Source organism: Tenrec ecaudatus, chromosome 6 (genome assembly GCF_050624435.1).
Source record: "Tenrec ecaudatus isolate mTenEca1 chromosome 6, mTenEca1.hap1, whole genome shotgun sequence".
In the NCBI taxonomy this organism is placed as follows: domain Eukaryota; kingdom Metazoa; phylum Chordata; class Mammalia; order Afrosoricida; family Tenrecidae; genus Tenrec; species Tenrec ecaudatus.
This window is the reverse complement of record NC_134535.1, coordinates 126,449,999-126,460,946: the sequence shown is the minus strand read 5'-3', so window position 1 is coordinate 126,460,946 and position 10,948 is coordinate 126,449,999. Positions and strand designations below refer to the sequence as shown.

At 61.2% G+C, this 10,948-nt stretch overlaps 2 protein-coding genes and 1 non-coding gene across 3 annotated transcripts; 1 reads left to right on the top strand and 2 right to left on the bottom strand.

Annotated features, from left to right (window-relative positions):
* Positions 1-2,807: 2,807 nt before the first annotated feature.
* Positions 2,808-6,621, bottom strand: PHB2 (prohibitin 2). Its single transcript, XM_075552111.1, has 9 exons — positions 6,324-6,621; positions 6,129-6,213; positions 5,933-6,012; positions 5,401-5,585; positions 4,500-4,629; positions 4,307-4,410; positions 3,832-3,909; positions 3,314-3,714; positions 2,808-3,169 (listed from the first exon to the last, which is right to left on the bottom strand). Exons 1-8 carry the CDS (start codon positions 6,448-6,450, stop codon positions 3,634-3,636), a joined length of 870 nt encoding a protein of 289 aa, XP_075408226.1. The 5' UTR covers positions 6,451-6,621; the 3' UTR covers positions 2,808-3,169; positions 3,314-3,633.
* Positions 3,995-4,252, bottom strand: LOC142452300 (small nucleolar RNA U89). The gene has a single exon (XR_012785316.1). It is a non-coding gene; the product is annotated as a small nucleolar RNA U89 (small nucleolar RNA).
* A 150-nt stretch (positions 6,622-6,771) lies between the features above and the next one.
* On the top strand, positions 6,772-10,890 carry EMG1 (EMG1 N1-specific pseudouridine methyltransferase). Its single transcript, XM_075552110.1, has 5 exons — positions 6,772-6,971; positions 9,269-9,512; positions 10,002-10,060; positions 10,142-10,291; positions 10,619-10,890. The coding sequence occupies exons 1-5, from the start codon at positions 6,807-6,809 to the stop codon at positions 10,730-10,732; spliced, it is 732 nt and encodes a 243-aa protein (XP_075408225.1). The 5' UTR covers positions 6,772-6,806; the 3' UTR covers positions 10,733-10,890.
* The last annotated feature ends 58 nt before the right edge of the window (positions 10,891-10,948 follow it).

Genomic DNA, 10,948 nt, shown 5'->3' with positions numbered 1-10,948 from the left:
GAGACCCAACTCCAGGCGCCCACCCGTCCGCCCAGGGGGTGTGGGGGGTGTCAGCCCCTGCTGTGACCTGACTGAGGTGGAGGAGTGGAGGGAAGATGGGACAGCTCTCTGGTCTTCCTTCTTCCCGGGGCCGGAGTGGCCTTGGGGGCTGTTCACTCACACGGCTCAGCTCCTGCCCCCCAGCTGGGATGTCTAAGAGGGGGCGTGGGGGTGGGCCCTGGAGCAAGGGGGGCTGGCTTTCCTGGACTCAGCAAGTGCCCACTGTGCGGCTAGGTGGGACTCCACCAGGGGGACAGAGAGTCCCTGGCCTGTGGGGCTTAGGATCCTGGCCTGGGAGACCGGAATACACCTGGAGCAGACCAGGAGCTGTACCAGCATGCAAACAAAGGCTTCTGAGGGGGGCCAACCCCCCGCAGCTCCCTGCCCTCCAGGGGGTGAGGCCTCACCTGGTGCCTTAGGGCCCCTCTGGGGCAGCGCCTTGGCAGGCCCTGCGCAGCTGCACAAAGGAGCTGAGGTCCCACGCCTCCGAACCACCCCAGGGAGGCTCGGCTTGGATGCTGAGGCCTGTCGTGTATGTGTGTGGCTGCTTTAGGGCCAAGCTGATGCTCCGGTCAGCTCTGGGCTTGCAGGTGGGGAGGGGGAGGCAGGGAGACCTGAGCTGAGGGAGGGGACCCTGCTGGGGGCCTGCCTGCCCTCCACTGACAGACGCTGGGCAGTGCCTCCTCCCACCTTTTCCCCACAGGTTGAGGGGTGGGGCGACACCTGATCCCTGTGAGCTGATCTTACTGACCTTGGAGGGTCTGGGGGTTCTGGCTGTGGGCTGGGTCTGGCCTTGAGAGGCGGGAGGCGTGGCCTGGGGGCAGTCTCGGGAGCAGGAGGGCTGAGGAAGATGCTGAAGGGGAACCATACTGCCTAATCGGAACCCCAGGGGCAGAGGGGGCCGACTGGTGGGAAGGGACGGCTGGGAGCAGGTGGGAGGCCTAACGGCTAGGCCAGGCCTGGGAGCAGGCGGCTGTGCCCGGAGCTGGGAGGGAAGGGGTTAAGGCGGCGGAGGGGGCAGCCTATGGCAGGAGGACACACCTGTGCGCAGGGCAGCAGGCGGGGCCCAGGTGAGGCGCCCGCCCCAGCGCTGCCAGGAGGAGGAAGGAGGAAGAGTGGAGGCCAGGGGGGCTGTGGGCCACTGGGTCCAGGGCCTCCACGCCCCCTCCCCGGCGCACCTGCTCTCTGAGGGGTCGGTTCGGCGGCAGGTAAAGCCACCAGGAAAGGGGAGAGGGTTCCTGGGGCTGGGCTTGGGCTGCGGGATCGTCCGAGGGGCATTAGAGCGGGTGGGGAGGTGAGTCGGGCAGTCCGTCGGGGGCAGGTGGGCAGGAGGTGTTGCTGACGTCTCTGTTGGGCTCGGGTGTCTGCTCTGTGGAGCAGGGCCGCTGGCCAGGAGCAGGACGCACCCGGAAGAGTCCCCTGGGACAGGTGGGGGGAGGGAAGCCAGGGTTCTGCCGCCTCCCGCTGGGGTCCCAGGGCTGGGGGCTGCCTGGCTGGGTGGGTGGGGGCCCTCGTCTTACCCCGCAGTGTTTGGGTGCTGGTCGGGTCTCTAATACTGCCGGGTAATGATGGAGGCCCCGGCCCGTGTCAGCGGCAGCCCTGGCCTCAGGGGGCCCACTCTACTCTCCGCTCCCAGCGTGGGGGTCCCTTCCTCTCCCTCGCAGGGCTCTCGATTGGAACTGACCACTGAAGACACAGTGGGCCTGGCCCTTCCCGAGGCCCGTGTGGCCTGTCACCCGGTGGATCCACTGGGACCTGCGGCAGGCGGGCTCCTGCGCTGCCAGGACGAGCCGGGGCCTGACGAGCTTCCACCTGGCGCCCGCTGGCCGGCTCTGGGCCCATCTTCCAGCACAGTGTTGGGTTGTCTGAGAAGCTCCTAACACTGTCTGGTAAAGATGGCTCCCGGGCCGGCGCCCTCCGCAGTGACCTTCAGGGTGACCTAACCACCCTGACTGAGGACCTCTGACCGGCACCCTTCCGGGTTGGAGTGTGAATCACAAGGGCAACGACGAGACAAAATGTCTGCCTCTAACCTGTTCCCCGGCGGCCCTGCATCCTTTCCCGCCTCACCTCCACAGCCGCCAGGGATCGGCTGACGGGCACAGCGTCCAGCCAGGCGCCTGACCTGTCTTCTGTGAGGCTGTCAATTCACGGCTTATGATTCCCACGTGCCCAGGGACTGACTGCCCCCAGAGCAGGGGGAACTTCACCTTGATCTTCAAACTCTGAGGCTTTACGCCCACTTCCGACTCCCAGGACTCCTTCTGCTGCCCTCCAGAACGCCCCCCAGCCCCCCAGGCCACAGGGTGGGGAGGGGGCCATGGGGGCCCAAGTACAGGCAGGGACTTGTGTTTCTGGCGCTTGAAATTCAATGAGGGCCGTGTGGGGAATTATGAGGAAGCTTGTCTAGGGTTGAAATGGCCACGTGGTGGCTCTATGGGCGCAAGGAGCATGGTCACAGAGCTGGCGGCCAAGGACGTGGGAGCATGGGCAGCTCACAGTGGGCAAGGCCCACTGGCCACAATGGCCTCCCACCCGGCAAGTGAAGGAGCCAGTTGTTACCAAGGAGGCGGCAGCCCGTGGGCATCAGTGGCCGCTCCAGCCTCGAGGAAGGAGGTGTTGGTGAGTGGGCAGCGCGATTGCAGCCTGGTCGGTGGGGGCTGCTCACGCCCTCTGCTGGCAGACACCGGGAAGGACTTGAGTGAGGTGCCATGTGTGCAGGGGCCTCCCCAGCTCCACTGGGACACTGGGACGCAGGAGGTCTCTGCTTCAGTTTGCATAATAAAAGTTTATTGAGTATTCCTGGGGCGACAGTTCTCTCCTCCCAGTCTGGAGGGAGGGAACTCACCCAGTACGGAATAAATCACTGAGAAATCAATCACACTCGGTTCCTTGGACGAAATGGGGGAGAGGACAGTCATTTCCCTGAAAAAAAGGGCCAGTCCTTCAGTAATCCGGGGGTGGGGTGGGGTGGAGGGGTGGAGAGGGGACCATCATGATGCTGGGCAGGTGAGGGGCGTCCAGGGACCCCCGAGCTGGCTCCTCCAAGACCAGGGAGAGGCGACTCCACGTCGTCTCGGGCGAAGCTCTCGCTCAGCAGGCTCATTTCTTAGTCTTGATGAGGCTGTCGCTGTGAACCAAGGGGCAGACGGACCGACAGGGTTAGGAGACAGCCCATGTGACTGGAGAGCACCCCTTCCCTGCCCCCCCCCAGCAGTGGCAGGGAGGATGGGGGTGAGGCAGGGCCCACACAACCCAAGGTGCAACATCGTACCTTCCCCTGTGGCAGCAGGTCAGCAGACGCAGAGGAAACAGAAAAGAAACACATGTGATTGGCCAGCTCCAGCCCCACACCTGTGCATCCGTCCACACCACCCCACTGAGCCCAACCCCCAGCTCTCCAGTCCAAGAGAGACGACAGAGGCGGGTTCTCTGGGCCGGGGCTCCTGAGTAAGGACACCGGCAGTGCCGTTTGCTTTCGGGGGACAAAAGTTCCCCGCGGAATGCTCCTGCCGCGCGCCCAACAAACACAAGGCAGGCTCCGGAAAGCCAGGCAAGCCGGTCTCCTCAAAGCCCACGGGGGGGCGGGGGCTCTCACCGCGTGAAGGCCTCGTCCTGCAGGTTGAGCACGAGGTTGTCAGCGGTGAGATAGATCCGATTCTGTGACGTGGCGATCTGGGGGGACAGGCAGCAGAAGGCAGAGCATTAAGCGCCAGGCACACGCTGGGCGAGGACGGGGCCTCGGACATGAGCAAGGCACGGCCCCGGGAGCCCTGCAGGGCCTCCCCTCACCGTCTTGGAGATGTTCTGGGCCGCCCGGATCTTGCGCAGTTTGATGTAGCCAGGGTTCTTGCTCAGCGCTTCCCCAAGGTGAGCGAGGGCAGTTAAGGGTCCACACAAGGCCAAGCCCCAGCCCGACCCCCACCCCCCCAGCCTTTGCTTCATTCCCCTGGGCCGTCAGATCCAAAGGTTGTGCTCAGAGGGGTGTGCCTCCCCATTCTTGGCCCCCCCGCCTGTGGGCCCCCCTGCACGCAGCTGCCAGAACTGGGGACAGCAGCGGACATGCATTCAGGGCCAGCAGTGCTATTGATCTGGCCTTACAGTGGGGAGCCAGGCCTCAGGCACCCCACTAAGATTACAGATCCACCCCCCCACCCCCCCGGAGCCAAGGGCCGGGAGGCACGAGTCACATTCGCCTTGCTTCATCAGCCGGCCGTCGCTGACCGGGGCAGCAGTGGGGCAGGGCCACGGGCTCGGCAAAGGATATCATCTTGGCGGCCTCGGCCTCCCCCTCCGCCTGCACAATCTTCTGCCGCTGCTCCTGCTTCGCCTTTTCCACCAAGAACTGGGCCCGCTGGGCCTCTTGCTGGGCTGCAGGAGCGGAGCCAGGGTCACAGATGTGCGGGTCAGCGCCCCCCCTCCCCCCAAGGAGCCGGGGCCCCACTCGTCTTGAGACTCACCCACTTGTTTGGCTTCAACAGCAGCTGTGTACTCTCTGCTGAAGCTCAGCTCTGTGATGGCGACATCGTCCAGGATGAGGCTGAAGTCCTTGGCCCTCTCGGTCAGCTCCCGTCGGATCAGTAGGGACACCTGGTGCAGGGTTGAGGAGGGGAGGGCTGGGGTGGTTTTACCACTGAGAGGAAGGTGCGCTGCTATGACAACCTGGAAACCAGCTTTCAAGTGGGGCCAAAAAGGCCTGTCCTCACGGAAACAAAGACCAAGCCCAGCGTTTATGGGCTGAATTCCAGCCCCTAGCAGTTCTGTGGGTTTCTGAGACAGCAAACCTTCGTGGACACCGACGGTCGTGCCTTCGTCTCTCGGAGCAGTTGTGGCCGAGCCACCGGCCTTACAACTAGTGGACTAGCAACAGAAACCCTGGACTCACGGTCATGGACGCAAACCCGACTCTCAGCGCCCTTTAAGACAGGCACAGAACTACTTTGTGGGTTTGAACAGGCCGCCTGTTGGCAGCCCAACGTGTAGCCACTGTACCACCGGGCTTTCCGTTCCCTCACTGGAACATCGGAACTGAAGGGATTAATCTGATCTCCTGGCAGCAGAGGAGCCAAGCTCAGAGGTGGGGCGACTGGCCCGCGTCACGTCAACTCAACTCCTTTTCCGCACGCACCCCTTTCCCTGCCGAGACGAACCTGAACGAGCCCCCTCCTCACCGAGAGGGGGACGAAGCCTGCCCTGTTAGTGTCATCCCCTTCCCAGACTCACCGAGGCCAGCAGTGCAGGTGGAAACAGAACCAGACTCACAAATCATCTTTCGGATGACGGCGCCTGTCCCGACACCCCCGCGTGCCTGGGCCCCCCCAAGGGAAACGCTGAAGTGCTGCTGGTGGGGGGGGGTCAGACCTGGGCCCGCTGGGTGATGAGCTGGGAAGCATTGAACTTGGCCACGACGCTCTTGAGCACCTCGTTGACAATGGACGGCAGCACCCGCTCCTCGTAGTCGAGCCCCAGGCGCTGGTACATGCTGGGGAGCTCCAGGGCGTTGGGCCGGGACAGCACCCGCAGGGAGATGTTCACCATCTGCAGATCTGACACGGAGGCCCCGGGCCCTCACCTACAGACCCCCCCCCCCCCCGCGTTTCCTCCTGGGGGGCCCTCGGGGTAGCATACTTGAGCTCCCTGGGTGGGGGGAGTGGAGGAAATGACGGGACACCAAACGCACCCCCAGCCTCTCGTGAAGCCGTCTCTTATGCCCCCCTTTAGGGGGTTTATGCTCGGGGGCTGGGCTTGTGAGTGGACAGTGAGAAGCCGTCGGAACAGGGCAAAGGCGCACGTGAGGTGGGAGGGCCGAGCCAGGCGTCTCCCGGGACAGGGCAGGTGGAGACCGAGGCCCCAGACTAACATCTTCCCGCCCGCCTCGCGGGCGCTCACCTACCTTTGGAGCCCGTGGGCGAGGAGATTTTTCGGGGTCTGGCCCGGATGTCATAGATGATGGGGTACTGGAACCAGGGGATTCTGGCGTGGAGAAGAGGCGCCGGGGTCAGACGGCCGCTCTTCTCCCTCCAGTACCGGACGCCCAGGCGCGGGCGCAGGGTCGGGGTCGGGGTCGGGGCGTGAGTGCCCGCCGTTACCTGAAGTGAAGGCCCTCGGCCAGGATGGTGTCCTGCTGCACGCCTCCGATGCGATTGAAGAAGATGGCTCTCTGCCCGCCTTCCACTGTGGGGAGCAGGGCAGTCAGGCGGGGGGGGGCGGGGGGGCGGCGCGCGCGGGCCTCACAAGGTCACCGGGCACGGGCACGGGCACGGGCACGGGCGGGCCCCGCTCACCGGTGAACACGGACTCGCGGACGCCGTAGGCCACGGCGCCGGCGCCCAGCAGCAACTTCAGCGCCGTGCCCATGCCCCGGGGGCCGGCGGGCAGCCGCCCCGCCAAGTCCTTCAGGTTCTGGGCCATGTCCGCGCGGACGCCGGCGGGCCTGGGTCGGAGGGGGTCCGGCGCGCCGCCACCCAGCCCCGGTGCGAGCACAGCACCCTGCGCACGAGGGTCCGGCCGCAGTGCGAGCAGGCGAAAGGGCACCGGAAGTGCGCGCCCCGCCGAGCGCTCCCCTCCGCCCCGCGGCGGACCCGAGCCGCGCGCACCGGAACCGCGCGCACCGGAAGTCCCCGCCCCTTCCGGAACGTGCCCGCCCCTGGCCAACCGCCGCCACCCCCCGGCTCGCGCGTCCCCACGGCGGCCGGAAGGAAGTCTCGGCGCGCAGGTCCGCGGCAGCACGCGGCTGGAAGCGGCGCAAGTTCCGGCCAGCCTGCAAGATGGCTGCGCCCAGCGGCCGCTTCCAGCCTGGCGAGCGGCGCGGCGAGCGGGAGCAGAGCTGGGAGGCTGGGGCGCCCAAGCGGCCCCGACTCGGGGCGGGGAGCAGGAGCGGGGGCTGCCGGCTCATCGTGGTGCTGGAAGGGGCCAGTCTGGAGACCGTCAAGGTAGTTCGGGAGGTGGGAACCGGGAGGCTCGGCGGCTTGGGTCCCGTGGGATGGGCCGGGCGGCCCGTGGGCGGAGAGAGCACACGCGTAGCTCATTGCTTTGACTCTCGGCTCGTTTCCTCCTGCTGTTGCTGAGTCGCGTTCAAGCCTGCACTGTATTCCGATTGTTTCGGAATTTGGGGATAAAGGCATTTACAGGGACAGGCCGCTGCTGGCCCTGCGGTGCTTGTGTGCAGTGGACGGGGCTCACGGAGCAGAGTAAGACAGCCCGGCGGCTACTGCTGAAGACGACCCCGTTAGAAGGCCTGGTGGGGCTGCACCCCAGCGTGCCAGCGGCTGTGAAGATGAGCACCGTGTGCGCCCATGCATTGCGTGGCAGTGAGCAACTGCAGCAGGGGAAGGGGCGTTTCCTTGTCCTGAGTCCCACGACAGGCCACTGGGCAAGAGAGAAAGGTAGTCAACTGTCATCTACTGAGATTCCTGCCCACTTGCTTATTTGTAAGGCTGCCTAATTAGCTAATGGGTGTCTGCTCTCATTCCACACTGTGCTACCTGCAAACGCTGCCTGAACAAGATTATTTTTCTACCTTTGCATCTTTGTTTTACCTCACGCTCAGCTCTTTTCAGAACAATACGCCCTTCCATCCCTTAAAACTTTGGACGATTTTATAATTTTCTCGTTCTCTCTGACTTCATACTCTTTAGAACAAAACCTGTAGTTCCTTGAGTAGCCAGTGAAGAGACAGCTGTTTTAGAATTCAGACCTGGTTTTCCAGCTTGGTTCTGAGATGCACTGTAGGTGTGTGATCTTGGTAGTTGTCAGCAGGTTGTACAATGGGGGCTGGCCACACGAGCGATTGTGGTGCCCTGCGCTGCAAGTCCAGCGGGACACTGCTTTCCCTCCTCCTTCCCTGCCACTTTGTTTGTAGAAGACTTAAAGTTATTTTTTTAATGTTTTAGCATGGCCAGCTAAGCAAGTTTCCTTCCATTTTCCTCTACAGTTTTGGTATTGCTAACCTATCAGCTCATCTTCATCGGGCACGTACTTGCTATTACCTCTGAGTACTCATTTCGACATCACGTCGGCTGTCCCTCGGGCTGCCATGGACAGTGTGTGAAAAGCCCCTCTTCTTTGGGAGCCCGGCACAGTGGTTGAGAATGTCGACGGGCACCAGACTGATGCCGAGTCCGGGTCTCTTTTCTTTCACATATAAAAATAAGTGGCACTCCAAATTCCACACCAAACCATTAGTTCATGTGACTCGAGGATGTGTGCTGCCCAGGCGTTTCAAGGGTGAGTTTGGGGAAGTAGATCGCCACTTCTGAGGTGCCTCTCTGGACTGCAGCCTCTGATAAACATAAACCTACATTTATTTTTTGTACCCGGCCCCCTCGGCCTTCAAGTTCTTTGAAAGCACTGCCTTCCCTTACCTCTTAGGGCCCCTGCATATGTTCTCCATTGCCACGTATTTGTCCATGCACCGAATAAGTAGGTATTGAGTCTCCAGTTAAGGATGACCTCTTCAGAGAAATGACCCCCCTCCCTGGGTTAAGTTCAGATTACCTGTTACTAACTCGTTAAGGGACCCTTCACTTGTGCTTCAAGTTTATCAGTCTAAACACTGTGGTGGTTTAGTTTGCCGTTTCAGTGAGAATGATCTCTGAGGACAAAGAACTCTAGACTCTTTCCTGTCTCTGGTTTCTGGCAGTCTTGGTGCATGACGGTGCCTCAGGGCCCTGGTGCTCGGATGGCCATGGGCATTTTGTGTGTGTGTGTGAGGTTGGGCTCTTCACATGTGGATTCTGTAGTTCACAAAAAGTTTCAGTCAATGTTTGCCATTCTTCAGTGTCTCAATTTTCACATTTTGGGTGTCATTTATTTTCTCACTTATGCTTTTTCTTCATCCTGTTGCTGAAATTAGTCTTAAACCTGGGAATAAGCCAGTTTTACTTGTGAGAGATGAATTCCCCCCGTTGGACCCCTTCCTGTGACATAGAATTTGGGATTTATAGCTCCTCACTTAGTGCACATCATTCATAAGCTGACTGGGTAGTGATGGTCTGTTTTGCCCAGTGCGCACGAGTTGCTTCTTGTGAGAAATAAACTCACCCATGCTCACAAACCCAAGACTGGCCGTGCCAGCATCCCTCGTGGTTTCAGCGGAATCCAGGTCTGGAGTTGGCCTGAGAACGTGCCCTTCTAACAAGTTCCCAGATGTTTTGGGACCCTCTGCCTTGAGCAGCAGCGTGGGGTTGATAGAAGCTAATGTTCCCTCTTCATCTTGCCTGCTTTCCAGGCAGGCCGGACGTATGAACTACTCAACTGTGACAAGCACAAGGCTATGCTCCTGAAGAACGGTCGGGACCCTGGAGAAGTGAGGCCGGACATAGCCCACCAGAGTTTACTCATGCTGATGGACAGCCCCCTGAACCGAGCTGGCTTGCTACAGGTTTACATCCACACCCAGAAGAATGTGCTGATTGAAGTGAATCCCCAGACCCGAATCCCCAGAACCTTCGACCGTTTCTGTGGCCTCATGGGTGAGGAGCCTCAGGACTGAAAGGTTCTGTAGGGAAGCAGGGGAGAGGAAAGAGCAGTTGAAACAGGGATGCTTTAAACTAGAGCCCACAGCGTGACTGATAGCAGTACCAGGACCCAATGTCACCTGCCGTGTGTGGGGAAACAAGGCTCTCAGGAGCCTGGTGGTGCCGGGGCTCGAGCTGGACTGCCAGCCACGTGGTCAGCAGCTCAATCCCACTGCAGCTCTCATCTGTCCTAGCAGGTTTCTGAGCTGGCACTGCCTCTGTGCAGGTGGGGGTGTGCCTGGGCTCCTGGCTGGATGAGGGCGCGGGGCTGGCCCCACCAGCTGCCTGTCCTCCCAGGCCTGTGCTGGACAATCACTTGCTCGTCCAGTTGTGTAGTCTGGGAGTAAAGCACACCTGGAGTCCATGGACCTATTGGGTTCCTGGGCGGAGGAAAGGGGTGGGGGCCTCCACTTAGCTCTGCACTCCTTCCCCCCCTTCCTTCAGTTCAGCTTTTACACAAACTCAGCGTGCGAGCAGCTGACGGTCCCCAGAAGCTGCTGAAGGTGAGGGGTGGAGCCCACTGGGTGGAGGGAGGGTTTTGAGAACGTGTCAGGAACTGATGTTCATTTTTTTTCTTTTTAAAGGTAATTAAGAACCCCGTGTCAGATCACTTCCCAGTTGGATGTATGAAAATTGGCACCTCTTTTTCCAGTCCAGTCGTTAGCGATGTGCGAGAGTTGGTGCCCAGCAGTGACCCCATTGTCTTTGTTGTGGGGGCCTTTGCGCATGGCCAGGTGAGGGCGTAGTGGGTCTCAGAGGACTGTGTGTGCGCGCTTGCTTGCTTGCTTCTCGGTCCTCTGGGGGCGGTGCCTGCTCCGCTGTTGAGCTGAGACTTGGCACAGAATGCAGAGCGCAGTTAGCAGGTCTGATTTCGCGCTCAGGGGAGAACCAGAGTGAACTGGAGGTCCCACGTCCTGTCCCAGGACCTGGCCTTTGAGGACTTCCGGGTCTCTGGTAGCACTGCGACCCTTTGTCTGACCGTGGCCCCGGATCGCACGCGGGGGAGCAGTGCAGCCTTGTTGTCCTGCTCCTGCCGACAGGACCCCTTCTTTCCTCCCTAGGTCGACGTGGACTACACAGAGAAGACTGTGTCCATCAGCAACTACCCGCTTTCTGCCGCCCTCACCTGTGCGAAGCTGACCACAGCCTTCGAACAAGTGTGGGGCGTCGTCTGACGGCAGCCCCTTGGCTCCACAGCACAGACTGTTGACACCCCTTGATTCTTGCTGAGCTGCCTGCTGAGAGATGACCTTCCTTCTTCGACCCTGGAGACTGGAAGCCAGGGCTGTACGTGGGGCGTTAGTTTATCCTATAAACACAATTTTTATGTAAACCTGGTTGTTCTTGGGGGTGGGCTTTTTAGGGTCTTACAACGTCTAATAGTTACTTCC